The sequence below is a fragment of the Sus scrofa genome, chromosome 6, assembly GCF_054392235.1.
Source record: "Sus scrofa isolate SSC_HxYL_T2T_F1_AM1 chromosome 6, Sscrofa_HxYL_maternal_Yorkshire_Landrace_v2.0, whole genome shotgun sequence".
Lineage (NCBI taxonomy): Eukaryota > Metazoa > Chordata > Mammalia > Artiodactyla > Suidae > Sus > Sus scrofa.
This window is the reverse complement of record NC_139388.1, coordinates 71,998,647-72,022,460: the sequence shown is the minus strand read 5'-3', so window position 1 is coordinate 72,022,460 and position 23,814 is coordinate 71,998,647. Positions and strand designations below refer to the sequence as shown.

The 23,814-nt window shown below is 49.4% G+C and overlaps 1 protein-coding gene across 4 annotated transcripts in view; it reads left to right on the top strand.

Moving 5' to 3' along the window:
- The window catches only part of DNAJC11 (DnaJ heat shock protein family (Hsp40) member C11), a 68,474-nt gene that overhangs the window by 31,714 nt on the left and 12,946 nt on the right, over window positions 1-23,814 (top strand). For all 4 annotated transcript variants that reach the window (XR_014807001.1, XR_014807002.1, XR_014807003.1 and 1 more), the window contains exons 4-6: window positions 5,214-5,315; window positions 22,472-22,600; window positions 23,525-23,647. Coding sequence is in view for 1 of the 4 variants with exons in the window: in XM_021095266.2 (XP_020950925.1) it covers window positions 5,214-5,315; window positions 22,472-22,600; window positions 23,525-23,647 (354 nt within the window). In the remaining 3 variants the exon portion in view is untranslated. The remainder of the gene's footprint in view (window positions 1-5,213; window positions 5,316-22,471; window positions 22,601-23,524; window positions 23,648-23,814) is intronic.

Sequence of the window (23,814 nt, the reverse complement as noted above, 5' to 3'; positions counted from 1 at the left end):
AATTTTCCCTCATGCCACACATTAAAAGTCCCTAGTTTTTGCTTTTTGGCTTTTGGTTTTGTCTTTTTAGGGCCGCAGGTGCAGCATATGAAAGTTCCCAGGTGGGGTGGAATCAGAGCTGTAGCCACTGGCCTACACCGCAGCCACAGCAACACGGGATCCACACCACATCTGTGACCTACACCCCAGCTCACAGCAATGCTGGATCCTTAACACACTGAGCAAGGCCAAGGATGGAACCTGCGTCCTCGTGGATGCTGGTCAGATTCATTTCCACTGAGCCACGATGGGAACTCTCTGGATAAGACTTCCTTTCTCTGGATAAGACTTCCTTTTCCCGTTTTTTCATAACTACTTTAAGAGAATCAAGTTCTCATCGATCAGAATTGGCTTTTTTGGTATTGAAGCTAAGCCCTCACTGACAATAAAAATGCCTTAAAGGAAAACTACATAAAGGTTCCTCCTCAGGTATTTATCAGAGATGTAGCGGCCCCTAACATACGACAGGGAAGTTGAGCCCACTGTTTATACCGTAGAGGAAGAGTCTTGGCCTTTTGTGGAGCTGGGTCATCATCCGTTCAAGGAATTCCTGCAGCTGGTGGCTCGTTCACACAAAGATTCTCCCGTTTCAGTCGTCGCTTCCGCCCCAGGCAGGGGAAGCTGTGTTCCCCTGATGCTTTTGCCGAAATTGTCACACTCTCATACTCTCCCAGCTGATGACCACTGTCCCTTTGCCACATGCCTGTTAGTTTAAACACGCGGATAGGCAGCGTGGGATGGAGGACACAGTTAAGACCCCTGGTGTCTGGGACACCTGTTGTCCAAAGATGTCAGAGCAGCCACAGACCTGACGGTCACTTCTGATCCCAGCAGTGGTGTCGTCCTCTTTCTGCTGGCAACGCTGGAGGTGAATTGAGCTTGTACAGGTGGCTTAAAATATGGGCCCTGTTTCCAGGCATTGGGTAGGTTCTTTGCCTTTTTTTAAAACTTTTCTAGAGACTTGGTCATTCTCTGGCAGGATTCCCAAGGAATGAGACGCAGCCATTTGTGTTCTTAAAGTTAGTTGGCAGTGTTTGTGCAGACGCTCGCGTTGAAGACAACGAAGATCCAGCTCTGGGCTGTGAGAGCTCTGCTAACGGCTGGCAAGTAGAACGGCAACCACGCAGCGTGACGGCGCTCTCGGCCAGCGGATCCCATTTGGAGGCGCAGCCTTTCCGGGTCCCATCCCCACTTTGGTTTCTGTCCCCAGCCCTTTGCCTCCATCCGTATGTCACTCCCACCTCTGACATCCCTCTTCGAGGGTCTGAGAAAGTCGACTTGTATCCAGGGCCGCACTGTGGTCAAGATAATGCAAGTGAGGACAGAAACTCCCGGGGCCGGGGGAGACTCAGGAGGCGGGTGACGCAGTGCGGTCCTGGATCCTGGACTGGACCCTGGGACCCAACGGTGAAGTGAGCAGAGAGACAGTGAAATCCCAGAGCCTGGGTTCAGGTGACGGTGACTTAGGAATGCTGGTCTCTTAGATTTGACGGGGGTCCGTCCTGTGGTCGCGTGGGTGATGTTGACACAGGGAGGCCAGGTGAAGGGTAAGCAGGAGCTTTCTGCACAACCTTGCATCCTACATGACTTCCTCAAATTATTCCAGAGGGAAAATCGCCTACCTTGAACCATAGAATTTTCGAGTCCGACAACACCTCAGGAATTGTGTGGGTTTAACATCCCCCCTCCTCATTTAGTGGAGGAAACCGAGGCTTAGGGAGGGAAGGGGCCTGCCTGGCTGACCTGAACCTCCGAGGTTCAGGTCATGTCCGAGAGCCTCGGCATCTGTCTTCCTGCCAGGCCACCTGCTCGTACAGGTCTGTATAGGTCTCTAGTCCCCTCGTCTCCAGAGGCGGACAGTGCAGGTGTGTAGATTCACGGGCTGCACATGATACACTCCGTTGATGAAAAACATTGAAATATCTTCTACCTACCAGCTGGAATGCAGTTCAGGGCCCTGCCTTACTGAACGCGGGTGTCTAAGGGTCACTGAAGGGGAGAAAGGTGACTCGCAGCCGGCTTAGCCCTCTTCCCTTCTCCATCATAACTGACGTACCCTGTGGCTGCTGAGGGCCTATGGGAGCTGGAGTGAGGTGCCCTGCCTGCTCTAGAGGGCCTGCATCTTGACTTGGCAGTTAGCTCGGATCATGTACTAGCCGTTTGCAAAACTTCTGCAATGAAATGGGATGACTTTGGAATATTGGCCTCTTCACTCTGTCGCAGAGTGTCACAGAGAAAAGGTCATTTACAAAGGAAAGTCAACAACGAGCGAGCATTCCTGAAAACAAATCTTGTTCTGCTCTGACCTCTGACACTTTGCAGTCTTTGGGATTCCCTGAAGGGTTTGGATCTAGGATTTTAACTCTGGAATCTTACAGATGTGTTATTAAAAAATACCAGTTTGGATAGATAAGCAATGAAATCCTGCTATGTAGCACTGGGAACTGTATCTAGTCACTTCTGATGGAGCAGGATAATGTGAGAAAAAGGAATGTGTGTGTGTGTGTGTGTGTGTGTGTGTGTGCGTGAGTGACCAGGTCACCTTGCTATACAGTAGAAAATTGACACAGTAAACCAGCTATAATGGAAAAAATAAAAATCATTAAATAAGAAATTTTTTTTAAAATACCTGTTTTGGGGAGTTCCCGTTGTGGCACAGTGGTTAGCAAATCCGACTAGGAACCATCAAGTTGTGGGTTCGGTCCCTGCCCTTGCTCAGTGGGTTAAGGACCCAGCGTTGCCATGAGCTGTGGTGTAGGTTGCAGACTCGGCTCGGATCCTGCATTGCTGTGGCTCCGGCGTAGGCTGGTGGCTACAGCTCTGATTCAACCCCTAGCCTGGGAACCTCCATATGCCGCGGAAGTGGCCCTAGAAAAGGCAAGAAGACAAAAAAAAAAAAAAAAAAACAGTTTGGGGCATATTCATGGAGTCCATGTCACTGGTTAAAAGTTATAACTAATCAGGGAGTTCCCTGGTGGGTTAAGGATCCATCCTTGTCACTGCTGTTTAATCTGCATTCTTAACACGGGCATCCTTTGGCTAGACTATTCAGTAGGAAAGTTTTCATCTGGGTGCAACATCCTGCCTGCGCTGGACCCGTGGAGGAAGCCCTTCCCGTCCAGACCCCAGACCCTCCTTGGTCCTTAGTAATGAGTCCCTCAGGTCACCACCCACGGGGGTCCATGTAAGTGGTGGTTCCCAGGTGCCTACAGATTAAGGCTTCAGAGTTGTCACTGCTGCGGCTCAGAGTCAGTCCCCGGAACTTGTGCATGCCACAGGCACGGCCCCAGATGAGAGTTGGACATGATTTGTGGAGTATTTAAAATCACTTTTTCTTGGTCTTTCTTGATCTTCAAGGTTGAGGTGGTTAGCAGGTGGTTCCATTTCCCTGACCTTCTCTTAGCTGTTGTTATCTGTTGATGAAGGGAGAGGCTGACGGGGTTGTGAAGGTAGTAGAAACTTTGGAAAACCATGCTTGCTTTTGTCCAGCCTGCAGATGGGATGGCACTGGGGAAGTGGAAGTGCCGTAAATAGTCACCCACACACTCAGCCTTGGGAAGAACTAGCAGCGCAAGCGGGCCCAGTCAGTCCCTTATGACTGTGTGTGTCTCTCTTTGGCCCCGAAGCGTCATTGCCACGCCACCCGGACCTTCAGTTTGTTCTTGAATTATTTTAGTAGCACCTTTTTCCTAAAACTTCCCTGAAAAGAAACATCCCACCTTTTTAGTAATGAGCCATTTATACTGGGCGATTAAAGAGAAAATGGTTTTGTTCTTTTTGTTTTGCTTTGTTTTGTTTTTGTTCGCTTGCTGAGAACAGTAGTGAACAAACTTCCCAGTTTTGGGGGACTGGGCAGTTCTTGTATATATTTTTCTATATACTGAATAATAAAATCAATCTGCACAAAACCTGTAATAGGATTCTATTTACTTTATATATTCATAGATTTTTAGAAAGATACATGAAAAGTTAACTGTTAGCCTGTGAGAAGAATGGGGGGGTGTACTTTTTACTTCGTTATCCTTCTATAATATTTTGATATTTTGCTATAAGCATGGGGGTTTCTTGGAATAATTTTTTAAACTTGTGATTTCCAAGGTCGCCTTTTCCCACATCACCTGCCTTTGTAGATGTCCCTTGCTCAGCCGCTCAGGACGCCCCTGTGTGCCCGCTGCTGACACGGGGTCTGTGCCATCCGGCCCTCCCCCCTCGCACGGTCGTGACCAGTTACTTCTGAACCGCTCTGAGTTTCCCATGGGCCGTAGCCTTGGGGGCCCTTGGAGATTTCAGGGTGCGGCTTTGTCTCTCACGGGTGTGGTACCCAGGCCCACGGGGCCCTTCTCTGCCCGTGTGACATCTCAGCTGGACTCTTCGCCAGGAAGGGCTGAGGGGACGCCTTGTCCTTGTGCATCCCCCAAGGCCAGCATGCTGTGCCCTCGGGAACCTGGGTATTGTTTATACTCGAGCATGGCTGATGTCACACACTCCGGGGCTCATTTCAGGTTGTAGGAGGAAGCGCCCCAATTCGGAAACACCGAGACCTTGTGCTGCAGGCCTCTCGGTCCAGGGAGCAGGCAAGAGTAACGTGCCAGTGCTGCTCTGCACGGCCTCGTCTTTGTCTTGCCATTTTTCAGCCTCTGTTCCCTGGGACTCATTATGAAATTTAAACTGTGACACTTTTTGTTTGTTTGTTTTGGACTTTTTGTCTTTTCTAGAGCCGCACCCACAGCATACGGAGGTTCCCAGGCCTACGCCACAGCAACACGGGATCCGAGCTGCGTCTGTGACCTACCCCACAGCTCACAGCAACGCCAGATCCTTAACCCACGGAGCGAGGCCTGGGATTGAACCTGCAACCTCATGGTTCCTAGTCGGGTTTGTTAACCACTGAGCCACGAGGGGAACTCCCAAACTGTGAACCTTAAGGTGACATTTTCTTTGTAAGATCCCTGCAGCCTCAGAAATAAGTTAGTAAAATGGAGAAAATAATGTCTCAGTCTCGAGAGCTGAGGGAAGATCGACTCTGGGAGTGAGTGGCTGTGCGGTGAGCCTCACTCCCCGGGGACGGGCCATCGGATGGGGTTGGGCCCCGGGGGGAGGACGGCGGCGCCTGGGTTTCTCCCCACCTTCCAGGCCCTCTCCTCTCTGACTTCTCCGTTTGGTTCTGCCCGCAGGTTGTGGAAAGGAGGAGGACTCCAGCCGAAATCAGAGAGGAGTATGAGCGGCTGCAGCGAGAGAGGGAGGAGAGGCGGCTGCAGCAGCGGACCAACCCCAAGGTGAGCCGGCTCTGTCCCGGAGGCAGATCTGAAGTGACGCGGGACCGAGCTGGGGTGTTGAAAATCTCCCAGGCTCCCTGAACTGTGCTTATGGTGCCCTTGTGCATATCCCAGCCGGTGCTCTGGGGGCGGTCAGGTCGGAGTGTCCGCAGGCAGAGGCAAGCGTCCTGGGGTTGGGGGGAGCCTGGCGGGAGCAGGTTGCTGCTGGTGTCTCTGCTTTGCTGGCTGAAGTTTTGCTGCATTCAGAGCAGTGAGGGGGAAAGAGCATCCCGGCAGCCTGAGCCTCTCGCCCTGTGATAAAATGGGCCATCTGGGTGTGCGCAGCGATTGCTTATTGGGATTCTGTGCAAGTGTGTCTCCAGGCCATGTTTCTGTGGAATGAGGCAGCACAGCTGTGACCGTGCCACACAAGCATGCAGGATATTGTGCAGTTCCCAGTACTTTGCTCCTTCCATAAATGGCCGCCGAATAAATGAGACATTTCCTAACCAGAAGCACAGGGTGGTAACCAGCTGCTGGCTACACAGCATTTAGAGGGGAGGTTTTGAGCTGCATCTTTGGTTCCACTTCTGAGTGCTCTGCTTTGCAAGGTGAGCAGAAAGGTTCAGAATGTTCTCATCCAGAAAAGAAAGGGGTGGTCTCGTTTAGGAAGGCTGCAGGGTAAAGGACACTCTTGGCGACTGTGGGGCGTGCCTCTGGCCTGTCACCCAGACCCACAGAGGACCACAGCTTGTGGGGGTTGGCACACTAGGTAACCAGGGAGTCAGGGTCAAGTGGGGAAACCTAGGTTGGAAACAGTGGCTCTGACACAGCGATGCCGGACCCAGAGCTCGCCTTTGACCTGGTTTCTCATTTGTAAAATGAGGACACAGATCCGAACACCACACAGGTTGTAAATGATTGAAAAAACAGAAAGTAGATGAGGCGTCCATGGTGGCCCAGCAGCGGAGGACTCAATGTTGTCACTGCTGTGGCGCACGTTCCATCCCCAGCCTAGAGACTTCTGCCAAGTCCAAAAAAAAAAAAAAAAAAAAAAAGTGACGTGCACGTTAAGGTGTTAGAGAAAGACGAGCCTGCTGGGTAAAAGCAAGATGGCACGAGTACCAAGGTGAGGTCCAGGCCTGCGTGTTGCTTCAGTGTCTTGCTCGGCACCGTGTGGTGTGAGAAGCATCGGCTTGGTCAGGTAATGGCCGGGCTTGGGTGGCATTTGTCGGCTGGGTTTCCAAACAGCCCTCTTTCCACCCCACCCACCTGCAGCTCGGCCCTGGCCCAGGGCCTGGGAGTTATGGTCTGTGAAAGGTGCTGCGGCCAACACCGACTGGAGGGGGCACGGTCCCAGCTCCAGGGCACATCCCTTTCCCCGCCAGCTCTGCAGCCAGCAGGACCCCTCATGCAGACACACGGGCCCACAGGCACTGGAGGCCCTTGGAGAGCCTGGCACTTGTCCTCAAGAGCCCTGGTTCTGTGCCCTGGGGCCAGTCACTTCTCCACCCTCAGCCCGCGTCTCTCTGTGTGCAGTGGGAGGTTTGCCGCGAGGCCCGGTGCTTGGGGTCAGACCATCGAACTCCGGGGTCCTCCGTTTAACTGCCTCTGTTTTCTGTCTCTCAGGCCTTGTGGGGGTAAATTCCTCCATCTCTGTTTCCTCCTGGGAGACCCCAAGCCCAGGTTGCTGGATCCTGGGTCTCTACAGCCTTCCACACTGAGCCGGGGGTGGGCTGGGTTCGGGGGGGGATTTGTGCCCAGATGGACAGTGAGATTTGTCTGTGTCCTTGAGGGCTGTGGGGGACTAGAATCTGGCCGGACCACCCTGGCCTTCCTCTCCGTCTCTGAGATCCCTGGTTTCCTTGCATAACCATCGCCATTCCTTGCCTTTTAGAGACTTAAGATCGTACGGTAGGTTGTTCTGTGTGTGTTCGTTTTGTATTGATTATTGTCATTCCTTTCTTTAGTTAATACCCGTCAATCTTCTCTCTCTGGGGACGGCAGCCAGTTGGGGAGTCGGGCCTTTCACTGCCTCCTTCTTGATGAGCTTGTCCAGACCCCCCAAGAAACAGGGCATTGGGTTGAGGGTTGTTTGGGGGGCTGCATTGTCTGACTGTGAGAATATCATCAGCTCCTTCCTTCCTTTCTTTCTTTCTTTCCTTTTCTTTCTTTTCTTTTCTTTTTTTGTTTCTTCCTTCCTTTCTTTTCTTTGCCTGCACCTGTAGCATATGGAAGTTCCTGGGCCAGGGGTGGACTCTTGGCCACAGCTGCAGCCACGGCAAGGCCTTAACGCACTGTGCCACAGCAGGAAGGCCCAGCTCCTTCCCTGTGGCCCTGTCACGTGGAGGTTTCGTGGAGATTGTCGCCATGTACCCTGGACCCTTCTGTTCTCCTTTTCCTGTTACAGAGGTTGACAGAAAAACTCCCTGGTGAGACCTCCTTTCTGGTTTTAGAAAGACCCAAAGACCTATTAGTGCAGTTCCTGTAATAGCTGAAAAACAATTCAGCTTTATTAGTGGGGGAAAAAAAAAAAGTTTCAAGGAAGACATATAACCATAATCCCTAAGTATTTTTGTAAAGATGTATGAGTTCACTACTCAATTATTCTTAGGGGATTTTTTTTAAAGATTTGTTTTGGTTGCCATGGCTAATGATTGTAGCCATCGGAATGAGCCCAGGGCTGTGGCTTCAGTCTGTTCTGTAGAAACAATGCTGATGTCATAAACTGAATCGACTTGGCTGGCAAGATAACCGTGCAGAAAAAAGCTGTTTGAACCCATATGTTTACTGTGCTCATTGGCAGAGAGGGGCAATTTACCATGTGCAGAAATGGTCTCTATTAAAATTGAAGAAATCGGAGCGTCGACACACAAGGAGAAGGGGTCAGGCCTGGGGAGGGCTGTTCCCTAACGTGGCTCTGGAGGAGAGAAAGGGGCTGACAGGAGAGACGAGCACACGCTGGCCAGGTGGGCAGCGGCTGGAGAACGGTCCACCCCACCCTGCCAGCGTGCCACCTGGGAACACGGAACTAAAGGCCGGGGGAAGGGGTGGGAGCCCCTGGAATTTTGAGCTTGATCCTCCCTTCAGCTGGGGAACAGGGGTTCCAGCTCTCATCTCAGAGTGGTTCTCGGGGAGAGTCTCACGAGAGCCACTGCAGGTTCTTCAGCTATAAAATGGGCAAATTTCACATCGCCTCGTATCATAATTGCCTCTTTTGGTGGAATTTTCAGCTAGTAAGTGGTTGCTGTTGAGGTTGCATTTGGCAGGAATTTCCCGCATTATCCTCGTGGCCAGATGAAGAAGTAATAAACACAGTAGTATTCCGACTGGGCGTTTCCCGGTGACCCAGCGGTTAAGGATCCGGCGTTGTCACTGCTGTGGCTCAGGCTCGATCCCTGGCCCAGGAACTTGCCCGTGCCCAAGGCAGAGCCAAAAGAAAAACTTCAGAAGGGAACATTCCGGGCCGAGGGAACAACCGATTCCACTCACCAGGTTGACGGGCTCCTCGTTTCCAGCCTGCTGAGAAGCTCCTTGTGGGAGAAGGGCTTTAGCCTGACCTGCTCAGAATTGCTGTGAATGACGTCAGTGAAAACGTGGCCGTCACACCTCGGTGACCCAGGGTGGAAGGACAGAACCAAGATTCTGGAAGGTGCCAGTGAGCTGGAACAGAGGGGACGCATGTTCTGGCTAAGAGAAGGGGAGACAGGGAGGGGACGGTCTTTATTTTTTTTTTTTGTTTTTTTTTTGTTTTTGTCTTTTTTGTCTTTTGTTGTTGTTGTTGTTGTTGCTATTTCTTGGGCCGCTCCCGCGGCATATGGAGGTTCCCAGGTTAGGGGTTGAATCGGAGCTGTAGCCACCGGCCTACGCCAGAGGCACAGCAACGCAGGATCCGAGCCGCGTCTGCAACCTACACCACAGCTCACGGCAACACCGGATCGTTAACCCACTGAGCAAGGGCAAGGACCGAACCCGCAACCTCATGGTTCCTAGTCGGATTCGTTAACCACTGCGCCACGACGGGAACTCCGGGACGGTCTTTAATCGCTGGCTTTAAGAAGATTAGCCACGAGGAACAGAACCAGCGGCGGGAAGGTGGTTTGGGCTTGGCTGAGGGAACACGGAGCCAGGCAAGCTGCCAGGGATTAATGGACACTGCACTTTTATCTGAGTGGCAGTGGGCTGCAGTGGGTGTGTAATGAAGCTAGCGATAAGTTCCAGGCTGTTTACAGAAGCAATTTGGGGGCAGACGCTGGGCCGGCAGGCAGTGCTCCCAGCGGGCGTAGGTTCCTTTGGATCCGGAATGGCTGAGCCTGTGATGATGTCTGATGGCCTCCAGGCCCATCTCTCCTACTCCAGGCCCTGTCTGTGGGTGGTGGTGTGTTGGGTCCTCCTGCTCCAGGGACAACTGAGACTGATGGGCATAAGAAGTCTGCTAATTCTTTTTTTTTTTTTTTTTTTTTAGGGCCACATCCGTGACATAAGGAGGTTCCTAGGCCAGGGGGTCAAATTGGAGCTACAGCTGCCAGCCACACCCACAGCAACCCCTTATTCTTAACCCACTGAGCGAGGCCAGGGATTGAACCTGCAACCTCATCGTTCCTAGTTAGATTCGTTTCCCCTGTGCCACAACGGGAACTCCCAGAAGTCTGCTAATTCTTAAATATGCATATAAGACCTTTTTGAGATAGTAATCGTTTTTTTTCCTTTAATTCTTCTTTTTTTTTTTTTTTTTTTTTTTTTTTTTTTTTTTTTTGCCGCCCCACAGCATATGGAACTCCCAGCCAGGGATTAGATCCAAGCTGCAAGCCGCAAACTAAGCCGAAACTGTCAACGCCGGATCCTTAACCCACTGTGCTGGGAGCAGAGATCAAACCCGAGTCCCAGCGCTTCCAAAATGCTGCTGATCCTGTTGTGCCACAGGGGGAGCTCCAGAAATAGTTTTTAAGTGGCCTCTAGTCTAAAGTGTGGGAAGTTGTTTGTTTTTCAGTGTGTGTATTTGAGTGTAATACATGTACATAGTTCGGAAAGTCAAATCGTTACTGGGCTTATTTTTTTAAAAGAGGAGGTGGCGTTCCTGTTGTGGCTCAGCGGAGACAAATCTTACTAGTGTCCGTAAGGTTACAGGTTCCATCTCTGGCCTCGCTTAGTGGGTTAAGGATCCGGCGTTGCTGTAGCTGTGTTATAGGCCAGCAGCTGTAGCTCCGATTTGACCCCTAGCCTGGGACCCTCCATATGCCTTGAGGGCGGGGGGTGGGGGTGGGGAGACAGGTTTCCTCTTCTTGTGGACTCCTGACACCTGTTCCCCGAGGCAGCCCTTCCTACCTCTCTGAGCTCTTCTGACATCTCCTAGGTATTTCTAACTTGCATATTTACACTGTTCTCTGATTTTTGTTTGTTTTTGTTCTTGTCTTTTTACATTTGAATGCTCTGTCGAGCCAGGGAGTATCTGTGATCACCTGCCTTTTCTTAGTAAGCTTCCTGCCCTTGGTGTTGGTCTCTTTGGCCCCTCTGGCTGGCACTCTGTGAACCTGGCCTGCGCCTTGCGTACTCTCCCCCTCGTTTGGCTCTCGGTAGCATATCCCCCTGGAGCCCCCCTTCATCGTCTGCCATCCCAGCTCAGTCTAGACTCCGCTTTCTAGGCCTGCTGTGCAGCTGTGACCTCAGGACTTTGCTCACCACCTTCTTAGGGTTGCCTCTGCGTTCATTCGTTGGACAAGCTGGTGCTGGTGCCAGCGTGGGAGGCGCTGCCAGCCGCTCAGCAGGACAGCCCCTTCCCTGGCGGAGTTTGGTTCCCTCCAGCCCTCTCCTTGGCTGGCTCCCACACCTTCCTCTTTTTGGTTTACCTCTTTTTGTGCAGAAAACACATTCTCCAGAAGCTCCTTTAGAAAAGATGCCTCAATGGCAAATTCCCTTTTTCCTTTTCTTTCCATTCTATCGTCTTAGAAAAAATAATTCTATTTATATTTATATATATTTATATTTATACACACACACACATCCATAGAAAAGATGTGTAATATATGTTATAACATCATAACAAACACCAAGGACCGCCGTCTGACCCCAAAACGAGACTACTGTGTCCGCGGCCGGCATGCACGCCCCCATTCTCTCCTTTTCCACCCCCTGCCCGAGGAAGCCCCGTGCAGAAGAGCCCCGTGCAGAAGAATCTGTGAGTACAGGGATGTAGAAAGTGGAAAGGGAGGACAAATAGAAAAGAAGGAATACGAGAAGTTTCCTGAACTGAAGGACTCAACTTTCCAGTGGGAAGAATCCGTTCCACATCAGCCCGAGCGAGAAACTCACTCGCAGTCATCGTTCTGCTGCTTTTTAAATGGTGTCATCAGTTGGCTGTGTGCTCAGGCACTGTCTTTTGTCTGGTTATAACTGGCTTTGAGCTTTGTGCAAACAGGGCCGTGCTGTAGGTGTTGCTCTGGGACTTGCTTTCTCCCCACCGCTCATCCTCTGCTGAGCGTCCTTGTTGCAGGAGGCTGTGGCTTGTCGTCTTCATTCCTGGGTGCCTCCACTTCGCCATTCTCCTGCTGCGGGATGTCTGGATTGTTTCCAGGTCTTCGCTGTCAGGAATATTACTGCTGTGGACATTCTGGTGCATGTTTTTTCCTGGTGCCTATATGCAAGGCTGCCCCTTGAGTGTGGGTGTATATTTGCAGCTCTGCACATACACGCACGTGCCACACACCTAAACAGGAAGCTGATGGGTCATATCATATGTCAGTGTTCAGCCCTGGGAGACCTCGCCAGACGGCTTCCCAGAGGTCACATCCGGACTTTGCATAACTCAGAATGTCTTCATTGTATCTTTATACTGGATGCTAAGTACTATAAAGCATGTATCTTTATACTTTTTATGGTATATATGTGTATTTACCTATATATACACACAAGTACAAGTGTATCTGTATCTTAATATTTGCTCATTTCTCAACATTTAATAATAGGAATTGCTGATTTCTGTCAATTTGTACCTAAAAAATGGCAGTTTTATGTAATTCAACCTATTAATTTTTTTATTTTTTTTATCATTTTAGCATATGGAACTTCCACCTGTAGCATATGGAACTTCCCAGCTAGGGGTCAAATCAGAGCGGCAGCTGCCAACCTACACCACAGCTCATGGCAATGCTGGATCCTTAACCCACTGGGCAAGGCCAGGGACTGAACACAAATCCTGGTGGATCCTAGTCAGGTGTATCAACTGCTGAGCCATGAAGAGAATTCAACCTACTAGTTTGACTGCATGTAAATTCCAGTTTGGAGATCATTTTTTTCCTCGAGCCTTCAGAAGCCCTTGTTCTGAGGCTTCTAGCCTCCAGCGTTGCTGTTGCAAAGACTGTTTCCAGTTCCTGGTCCTTGGGTGTGATCTTTTCCCCCTTGGATAACCCTTAAAGCCCTTCCCTCTGGGCTGCTGCACCTTCCCAGCCAAGAGCGGGAGTGACCTTCTTACTGATGTTCACAGCAGCCCCTCCCACCTGGAAAACTGAGCGGTCTTCAGTTCCAGGAAGTTTTCTGGTATTTTTCCCCTCCTTTTCTCTCTTTCCAGATTCTTATTTTTTTTCATACATTGGACCCTTTGGGCTGTCTTGTCTATTTTTTCTCTCCATTTCGCATATTTTTTTTTTTGAGTTTTTTTTCCCCCTAGATTATTGTAAATTTTTGGTTTAAAATTTTTCTTGGTTTTTTTTTTTTTTTTTTTTTTTTCTTTTTTGCCATTTCTTGGGCCGCTCCCGCGGCATATGGAGGTTCCCAGGCTAGGGGTTGAATCGGAGCTGTAGCTGCCAGCCTACGCCAGAGCCACAGCAACTCGGGATCCGAGCCGCGTCTGCGACCTACACCACAGCTCACGCAACTCCAGATCCTTAAACCACTGAGCAAGGGCAGGGATCGAACCCGCAACCTCATGGTTCCTAGTAGGATTCGTTAACCACTGCACCACGACGGGAACTCCTAAAATTTTTCTATATGATTTTTGGCCACGCCCATGGCATGTGGAAATTCCTGGGTCAGGGATCGAACCTGTGCCACAGAAGCAGCCAGAGCCACTGCCGTGATAACACCAGATCCTTAACCCACTGTACCACAAGAGAACGCCTGTAATATTTTTTAAATTTCTTAGACTTTCTTATTCTTAAATATGTTGTGGTTTGTTTTTTGTTTTTTGTGTGTTTTAATTCATGGGGTAGGGCTTTGGTATTTGAGCTCCAGAGATGGATGTCCTGGGTTCAGATCCTGTCTCTGCCACTTACCAGCTGTGACCTCATGATACTTCACCTCTCAGTTCCTTAGTTTCCTCATCTGAAATGGAAATTATGGTACCTGCTTGTTGATAAAAGGATTAAACAGAGGAGTTCCCATCGTGGCGCATAGGAAATGAATCCGACCAGGAACCATGAGGTTTTGGGTTCGATCCCTGGCCTCGCTCAGTGGGTTAAGGATCCTTGCCGTGAGCTGTGGCATAGGTCACAGGCGAGGCTCAGATCTGGCATTGCTGTGGCGTAGGGCCACAGCTGTAGCTCCGATTGGACCCCTGGCCTGGGGACCTCCATATTGTCGTGCCGCGGGTGCAGCCCTAAAAAGCAAAAAAAAAAAAAAAAAAAAAAAAAAGGATTAAATGAAACAATACCTGTCAAATATTTAGAAGCATTCCTGGCACATAGTAAGCATTCGTAACTGTTGTTTTTTATTTGTAATGCAATACCTCTTATTTTCCTAAGGACATTACTTACAGATTTCTTGCCATTTTCTTCGGCGTTTGTATCCTCTGCATCTTTCCGGTGCTTTTGGGCCTCCGCATGGTGTCAGTCTTTCATGTTGGGGGTTTTCCTCAGATGTCGCACCGTCTTTGGCATCTGCCAGGAGTGAGGCTAGGTAGACACTGCGTGCACTTGGCAGGGTTTGTTGCTGTGGGCTTGACGCTGGGGTATTTGAATGGACCCCGCTCCAGCCAAAGGTCAGTATCTGAAGCCTTATCTCTAATTAGCAGGTGATTTGTCTCTTGAGACAAAGCCTCGGGTCTGCCAGCAGTCTCCTAGTTGAGTGGACTAGGAAATTTGGGATGGGACCATTTGCTGTGTTGAGTAAATGCCATCCTTTAATTTCTCCAGAGAACAAGCCTCTGTCCCTTGGATCCTCAGGGGTGTGGGCAGGGGTCCATGCTCCCTGACTCCCAGGTACCTGGTTCCTCCAGTTCCCGATAAATAACACTCAGGTTTCAGCTTTCTCTGCCGAATCAGTTATCATTTCTTCATCCTATTCCCAGTTTCTGGTTAACACCTCTTATGTGTCACTTTTAGGTAGCCTGTTCTTCTGTCTATAGCTTTGTTATCCCTTTATTGTTACTTTGGGTGGGAGGAGGGTTTCAGGAGGACACCGAGATAAACAAGTGTGTATTTAATCCCATTGGTTTAACCCATCCACGTTTACTTATTGGAGGTAATTGCATTAGAAAAGACTGTTAGGGAGTTCCCCGGCGGCTCAGTGGGTTAAGGAGCTGGTGCTGTCACTGCTGTGGCACGAGCACACTGTTCCTCAGAGGAGGAGGAACTCTGAATAAGGTTGTTGGCCCATATCGATGTCAGTACCTGAGTTGTGGTATGTGCTGTAGTTTTGCAGGTGTTATCACTGTGGAAAAAGCAGAACTCGGGGTCTCATTTCTCACAACAGCATGTGACGCCACAACAATCTAAATAAAATATTCACAGAGTTCTCTGGTGGCTCAGCAGATTAAGGATCCAGTGTTGTCCCTGCTGTGGCTCAAGTCACAGCTATAGCATGGGTTCAGTCCCTGGCCCCTGAACTTCCACAGGCCTTGGGCGCAGCCAAAAAATAAATTAAATATTCACATGTTAAAAAGACTCCCAACTAGTTTATGGTTCCCAAAGCCAATAAGTTAACGCAGCTATGTGCAGTATGTTTGCTTATTAAAAATTAAGAGTTCCCGTGTGGCTCAGTGGGTTAAGGATCTGGCATTGTCACTGCAGCAGCTTGGATTGCTACTGTGGTGCAGGCTGATCCCTGGCTCAAGAATTTCCATATGCCAACAAAAAAAGGAAGGAAGATTCCCAGACCCTGCCTCAGAGCAAATAACTAGGAGTCTATCAGGCTACCTACTTGGGAATTTGTATTTTTTATAAGCACCTACGCCAGGAATTCAGATGGGTAGCTGAATTTGAGAACTACTGCAGTAGTCTGTAGAGAGAATTAAAGGCTCTCTTTTTTTGTGTTTTGTTGATGGTTAAAGGCACAAAGGGTTGACATCTATCTGGGTGGAGTATTTGGTTGTCTGGGAAGATGGTGACCCAGCAGGGCGGGAGCAGGTGCTGACGCTCAGCCACTTCCTCTTGTGTTTAGCTCCTTACACCTCTGAGGCTTCTCAGGTTGTGGTTTTCATTGCGGAGCTCAGACTCGAGGAACCAAATCAGATTCTCTTGACCACCTGTGTTACACTCTTCTGACCGCGACCTGACCAAGGACCGAATGACAGTGTGAGGGTTTTCGCCGTGCAGTCTCTGGTATTGGGGGGCTGGGGGAGGAGGCGGACTGTCCCATGGTGTAGATTGCATCTTTCAGCTCCAAAAAGTCTCAGAGTTCTCAACTGAGAATCTGTAGCTGCTGGGTGTCCCACTGGCAGTATTTTAGTAGCATTGTCATTGTAGAGAAAGGACTGTCTGTAGCTTGTCACTGTCGTCCTCTTATAGTCTGATAGCAGAGTTAGGTCCCTAGACCATGGGGCAGCAAACCGTGGCCTGCTGCCTCTTTTGTCCAGCTGTGAGCTGAGAAATCATTTTTATTACATGTTTAATGTTTCTTAAGAAATCAAAAGAATAATACTTTGTGACACATAAAAATGATAAGAAACTTAAATTTCACTCCATAAAATTTTGTTGTTACACAGCAAAGTTTATTTATTCATTCGCATGTTACCTATGGCTGTTTTGCCCTATAACAGCAGAGTTGAGTAGGTTTCAACAGCAGTTGCCTACAAAACTTAAAGTACTCTCTGGCTCTTGACAGAAAACGTTCAGCCACTCTGCTGCAGGTAAAAGTCTTCTTTTTAATTTGAAAAATAGGATTTAGTAATAATTTAATAATAAAAGGACATAAACTCACATATATTGAATTAGAAGTTGTTAAAAAAATCTAACGCATTAAATTATCCAGTGATCAGAACTCTGTTTATCTTTTCCCATTTTTCTTTTTCTCAATCCTCTGATCTCCTGTTCAAACCTGATTCTCTTTCCTCTCTAAGCTGTGACTTCTCATTGTATAAAAAGCATATCATGTAGAAATTGAAAATGAATTGTATTTGCAGCCAAACCCCTGTTTCTCTCATAGAGAGGAAATCTGTCAGATTCTGGTACTGTGACCAGTCCATTTTCAAAAGGTCGTTTCCTGGAAATGCAAGCAGAGCAGAAGGCAGGCATCTGAACCACCCTCTAAAGTATTAAGACGTGTCCTTGTGACCTGAGAGGGACGGGTCACCCCTCCCTGGGACGGTTCCTCAGGCGTGGCTGGCACTTGAGCCTAAGGTTCTGCCCCTCCCTCCCTGTCTCTCTCCCTCTCTGTCTCTGTCTCTCTCTCTGTCTCTGTCTCTGTCTCTCTCTGTCTCTCTCTCTCTCTCTCTCTCTGTCTCTCTCTCTCTCTCTTGTCTGTCTGTCTGTCTGTCTGTCTCTCTCTCTCTCTCTCTCTCTCGACTCTTCGGGATCATTTCCATAGACTTGGATCATCGCCAAAGGCTGTCACCAAGGTCACCATCTCATTAGAGTTTATTAGAGTTTCTGGTTATTTAGGGCCTTGTTTATTTTTTAATATTTTTATTTTTTATTTTTTGTCTTTTTAGGGCCGCACCTGCGGCATATGAAGTTCCCAGGCTAGGGGTCCAGTGGGAGCTGTGGCCATTGGCCTGCACCACAGCTCACGACAACACCTGATCCTTAACCCACTGAGTAGGACCAGATATAGAACCCGCATCCTTATGGATGCTATTTGGGTTCGTTAACCGCTGAGCCACGACAGGAACTCCAGGGCCTTGTTTAAAAAGAAACAGAAGAGTTCCCATTGTGGCTCAGCGGTTAAAGAACCCAACTGGTATCCATGAGGATGCGGGTTCCATCCCTGGCCTTGCTCAGTGGATTAAGGATCCAGCATTGCTGTGACTGTGTTGTAGGCCGGCAGCTACAGCTCTGATTTCGACACCTAGCCTGGGAACTTCCATATGCTGCAGGCCTTTAAAAAGCAAAAAAAAAAAAAAAAAAGAAAAGAAAAAGAAACAACAAAATAATTGGGAAAGTGATGAGCAGTATTTTTTAACTTCTAAAATCTGCCCTCCTTGGAGTTCCCGTCATGGCACAGTGAAAACGGATCCAACTAGGAACCATGAGGTTGCGGGTTCTATTCCTGGCCTTGGTCAGTAGGTTAAGGATCCGGCGTTGCCATGAGCTGTGGTGTAGGTCACAGACACAGCTTGGATCCAGCGTTGCTGTGCTTCTGGCATAGGCTGGCGGCTACAGCTCCAGTTCAACCCCTAGCCTGGGAACCTCCATATGACATGGGTGCAGCCCTAAAAAGACAAAAATAAAATAAAATAAAACCTACCCTCCTGTGAGTCAGTCGATTGTCAGTATAGAGTTAACACAGATATTTGTCATTTTCAAAAACTTCTCTTTGGGAGGACCTCCCTGTGGCTCACAACATAATTGCTTGGTGTTGACTCTGCAACAGCTCTGGTTCGATCTCTGGCCCAGGACCTTCATATGCTGCAGAAGTGGCCACATTAAAAAGAAAAGTTTTCTTTGGGAAAGGAAAGAAAACCATAATCAACCTTATTCTGGGTTGACTGGGGCGCTTGCAGCCCGATGCCACCTGGACCACAGTGAAGGTGCAGGTGCACTCATGTGCCTCTTTGTGCCTCAGTGGCAAGGGGTGGCCTGGCATCTCCCATGTGGCCTCTCCACCTGCTATTGGGCTTCCTGTCTTTTTTTCTGTCCTTTGTTTTGTTTTGTTTTAAGGGCCACACCTGCAGCATATGGAAGTTCCTAGGCTAGGGGTCAAATCAGAGCTGCAGATGCCAGCCTACACCACAGCCACAGCATTGCAGGATCCAAGCCACACCTCATGGCAATGTTGAATCCTTAACCCACTGAGGGAGTCCAGGGATTGAAACTTCATCCTCGTGGATACTAGTCGGGTTTGTTACTGCCAAGTCACGACAGGAACTCCCTCTTTTTTTGAGTACACTACCTGCTATATTCATACAAGTTGCCAATTTACTAGGTAAATTTGATGTTTTTAGCATATTAGTTGACTCTTTATAGCATAGTATTCTCTTTTTGTCTTTCACTGACTTATTTCACTTAGCTTTTTTTTTTCCCTTTTTTCTTTTTATGGCCGAACCTGTGGCATGTGTAGGTTCCTGGGGTCAGGGATTGCATCTGAACTGTAGCTGCGGCAACAACAGATCCTTTAACCCACTGCGCTGGGCCAGGATCAAACCTGAGCCTACACAGCAACCTGAGCCACTGCAGTTGGATTCTTAACCTACACCACAGTGGGGCATCCCACTGAGCATCTTTTTCTGATTGAAATTTTGATGTCAGTGATTTTTCATTTGAAGCATCTGGTTGACAATGGTATAAAACTGTCATCACTAGCAGTTGAGAAGTTCTTTTGCTAATAGAACCAACTTAGGAGGAGTTTATTGCTTTATCCTTTGTGGCCGCCCTGTGGCATACGGAGTTTCCAAGCCACAGTTGTGACCTATGCTCTGCCGCTTCGGCAAGGGCCTGCTGGGGATCAAAGGTCCTGGCACTTCAGTGACACCCCCCATCCTGCTGGGCCACAGTGGGAACTCCTGTCTTTCACACGTGCATTGCACACCTTAGAATGGAGACATAAGTGAAATTAACAAAGAGGCCCTGTTTCGGCCAAATGAAAAGTCATTTTTCACAGCCATGTGTTAAGTACACCTGCTGCTACAGTCTCACTTTTGGCCATAGTCTTCTTTAAAGAAAGACTCCCTATGAAGAAGATGCTCATGCTTCTGTAGCACGTCTGAGACCTGATTTTTTTATGTGGTTAGAAAGAGCACTGTGGATGGTCTCGTTGACAAATGTTTTGCACAAGGTACAAATTCATCAACTCTCTGAGAAAATGGAAATTTAATACTGGTTTTTTGTTTGTTTTTTTTTCCATTGAGCATAATGATGTTTAATCTCAGTCCTGCTGGAAGAGTGTATCAGAAAAGGGAGTTCCCGCTGTGGAGCTCTAGGTGAAGGATCTGGAGATGTCTCTGCACCAGCACAGGTCTGATGCCTGGTCCAGGGACTCCCATGTGCTTCAGATGCAGCCTAGATAAATAAATACATACATAGAGCATTAGCCCCGCCCCCAGAAGAAAGGAAACACCGTGCAGATTGACATCGGGAATGGCCAGAGGCAGCTCACGGCTGCTTTTTCTGTGACCTGTGAACTGAGTGATTTTTACATGTTTAAATAGTCGGGGGAAAAAAACAAAAGAATACTCTTCTGAGATGTGAACATTATAAGAAATTCCCATTTCCAGGATAATAAAAGTTTTACTGGAACACAGTTAGGCCCAATGCTGTACTGGGTAGTCTGGCTGCTTTCCCCACAGCAGGGTGGAGATGCAGCAGACAGTGTGGCCCACGGCTCCTGAAGTGTGTCCTGTGGCTCCTCGCAGCAAGTGTGTGGGCTCCTGACTGAACCATTTGGGAGGAGCTGGGGGGACACGGTGGCAGCTGTGCTAAGACCGGGCTCGGGTGCCTTCCGCCTTTCCCCTGCGTTCACATATACTAGAGTTGCCCCTGTGCGGGGCTGACCCGGTGATGGCTTCACCCACACCACAGGCCAAGGCACTGGCCACCTGCCTGGTGCCCCGGGTGGCAGCAGCAGCGAACACTTATCCCATCAGCAGCTGAGACCAGAAGGTGTGAGCTGTGTCTGGCCACCGGCTCTGCGAGCACCTGCCTTCGGTCCTTGAACGGGAGGTGCCGCTCATTGTCCACCTGGACCAAGACAGGAGCAGGCTGACAGGTTAGCCTTGTCCCCTCCGAAAGTCAGGGTGCACGCCACACCCCTGGACGAGGTCCGCCCTGGCTCTCAGCTTCCGCAGCTCGGACGATGGTAGGACTGTCGGTGATGAAAACACTGCTGTTGGCGATATCACTTTGTTTAAAATTGACCGTCCCCTGGCGTTCCTGCTGTGGCACAGTGGGATTGGCCAGGGCGCGGGTTCTCTCCCTGGCCTCGCACAGTGGATTAAAGGATCTAGGTGGCAACTCCAGCTTGGGTCTGATCCTGGCCCAAAAAAGAAAAAAAAAAAAAAGAATAACCACCCAGAACCTCGAGGTTAATCTGGTATCACCTCGGATAAACCCCACCCGTGGCGTTCCACAGGCCCCCACATGCCCAGCACGCCTCCGTCCCCCCTTGGCCTTTTCCCCTGCTCCCCGGCTCCAGCTCCAGCGGCCTCCTAACTCCTCCACGCAGTACCCTCAGGCTCACTCTTTATTTCCTGCACTCGTCCCCTTCATGGGGAGAAAAACTCTTTGTCCCTGGCTACTTTTGGGGTGACAGGAACATTCCTTGTTGTGATTTCAGTGGTGGCTTCACAAGTGTACAGACCTGTCAAAACTCATCAAATTGTACATTTGGAGTTCCCATCATGGCTCAGTGGTTAACGAATCCAACTAGGAACCATGAGGTTGCGTGTTCGATCCTTGGCCTCGCTTAGCGGGTTAAGGATCCTGTGTTGCCATGAGCTGTGGTGTAGGTCGCAGACGCAGCTCGGATCCTGAGTTGCTGTGGTTCTGGCATAGGCTGGTGGCTACAGCTGCAATTGGACCCCCAGCCTGGGAACTTCCATATGCCCTGGGAACAGCCCTAGAAAAGACCAAAAAAAAAATTGTACCCTTCAAACAGGAGCGGTTTATGTTGTTATATGGAAAGTAAACCTCCATAAATTGTATTTAATGGGCTGCAGGAAGTTTAATAAAAATGTGGGGGCAGAGTTCCCATCGTGGTGCAGCGGAAACAAACCCAACTAGGAACCACGAGGTGGCGGGTTCTACCCCTGGCCTTGCCCAGTGGATTAAGGATCCGGCCTTGCCGTGAGCTGTGGTATAGGTCGCAGACGTGGCTCAGATCTGGCATTGCTGTGGCTGTGTTGTAGGCCAGCGGCTGGCTGTAGCTCCGATTAGACCCCTAGCCTGGGAACCTCCATATGCCACAGGTGCGGCCCTAAAAAAAAAATATGTGTGTTGTGTTGGATTAAGATCTAGCTGCTTCTTTGAAGATAAAAGACAGTCAAAGAAAACAATTAACATTGATTTTCTGAGTAAGGAGTTTTTGTTTTTTTGTCTTTTTGCATTTTCTAGGGCCACTCCCGCGGCATATGGAGGTTCCCAGGCTAGGGGTCTAATCGGAGCTGTAGCCACTGGCCTACACCACAGCCACAGCAACCCAGGATCCGAGCCTTGTCTGTGACCTACACCACAGCTCACGGCAACACCGGATCCTTAACCCACTGAGCAAGGCCAGGGATCAAACCCACAACCTCATGGTTCCTAGTCAGATTCGTTAACCACTGCACCACAACAGGAACTCCAGAAGCATTTTTATCAGCAAAATTTTAGCTTAGTTTTTCTTGAGAGAATACGAGGGTCTGTTTCTCATAACTTAAGTTTCAAATTTTAGAAGTTGGAACAATTTTCAAATCTCCCATTTGTTCTTTTTTTTTTTTTTTTTTTTTTTTTGCACTTCTTTGTCTTTGAAGGTATTTTTGAGGTAGTTTTGGGACGTAAGTCGAATTTAGAATCGAGTATTAGAAGTATTTAATCTGTGTAGCTGTTTTCTGCATTCATGGGTAACATGTGGAAATCAGCAGTTTGGAACCATGAAGCAGGTTCATCTTTCTTTTCCCCCAACACTTGTCTTTGGCAAGTCATTCATCTGCGACGTGCCTGGTTTTCTGACTCAGGAAGTCACTGGTTCTTCACCACGGTTTGGCTTGACCCCTGACCCTCACGCTCCTCGGAGTCCTGTGCTCGCCCGGTGAACCACGCAGCTTTGGAAGCGGCGCAGTGGCTTTCGGTCCACAAATAGCAAGCCTGGTGCTGACTGCCCGTTTCTCTGCCCAGGGGACCATCAGCGTCGGCATCGATGCCACCGACCTTTTTGATCGCTACGAGGAGGAGTACGAAGATGTGTCGGGAAGTGGCTTTCCACAGATTGAAATTAACAAGATGCACATATCACAGTCCATTGAGGTAGGGCGCCCCGTGGGTTAAGGAGGGCAGCGCCCCCAGCCGGAGGAGAGGGTCTGCTCAGGTGTCCTCCTCTTTATTTATGAAGGATGCTGTCAGCCCCTTAAAAAAGAAGCTCTCCGGTCACAACCTTGTTTACGCTGCTCTGCCGACATGCTAGCAGCGCAAGTGCCTGCAGGGGCAGGGGTGGTTGGCAGTGGCGGGCACTTAGCTTCCAAAGTCTCAGGGCTCTCCTGTCGGGAAACACTAATTGTCCAAAGTGGGAGCCAAGGTCATGATGATTTTAAGAGAGAAAGCTGACCTCTGTGGGAAATTCCAGGAACCTGTCTTAGTTGAAAGGCACACTCCACCGTGTGCTGAAAACAACATACTCAGCTGAGCCCTGGGGTCATGAAAATGTCATCTTTCCAGCCACTGTGTGGATGTGGCCGCATCAGGCCATTTTGCTGACAGGGTAGGTCTCTGCCTCCCGGATGCACTTACTTATCCTCCAGTACATCAGCCTAGAACGTCCAGTCCTGATTCGGGGAAACTCGCCCTCCCCTTGGGGCTTCCAGAGTCTGTCCCTGTCACCACGGGAAGGACCAGGGAGTCCCAGACGTCGCACGTGGGATGGTACAAGATAAAGTCCCCGTGCATTCGGATGCCACTGGTACACACAGAACCAGTGTCGACATCTGCGTCTCCCCCGGGTGTTTTAATTTGCCCGTTGACACTTTTGCAAAACATGATCTTGGTGCCAGGAGCAGTTCAGACAGCAAAGTGCGAGAGGAGGGAGGCAGGCAGGCAGCTCTGTAAGCTGCACCCCTGGGCTCTGGTCTCACCTGCACGTGTGGCCTTGCATTTAACGGTGTGCTTGTCAGGCTGCCAGCTGAGGCACTTTCTGTTGCTGTGATTAATTTATTACCAGCAGATTTCATTTCCTAGGCACCCTTGACCGCTTCAGACACAGCCATCCTCTCTGGAAGCCTCTCAACCCAGAATGGAAACGGAGGGGGGTCCATTAACTTCGCGCTCAGACGAGTCACTTCTGCAAAGGGATGGGGTGAGGTAAGAGTGCGACAGGCGGCATCGTGTTGTTGTACGGCCTTATTTATTTTACCCGCTCAAAACTAACCCTCAAAATGACCTTGGTTGTTCACACCATTGTGTGACAGGGTGCCAGCTGTCACACTTGAATGAGTTGACTGTCCCAAAGAGAAAGCCACGTCTCACAT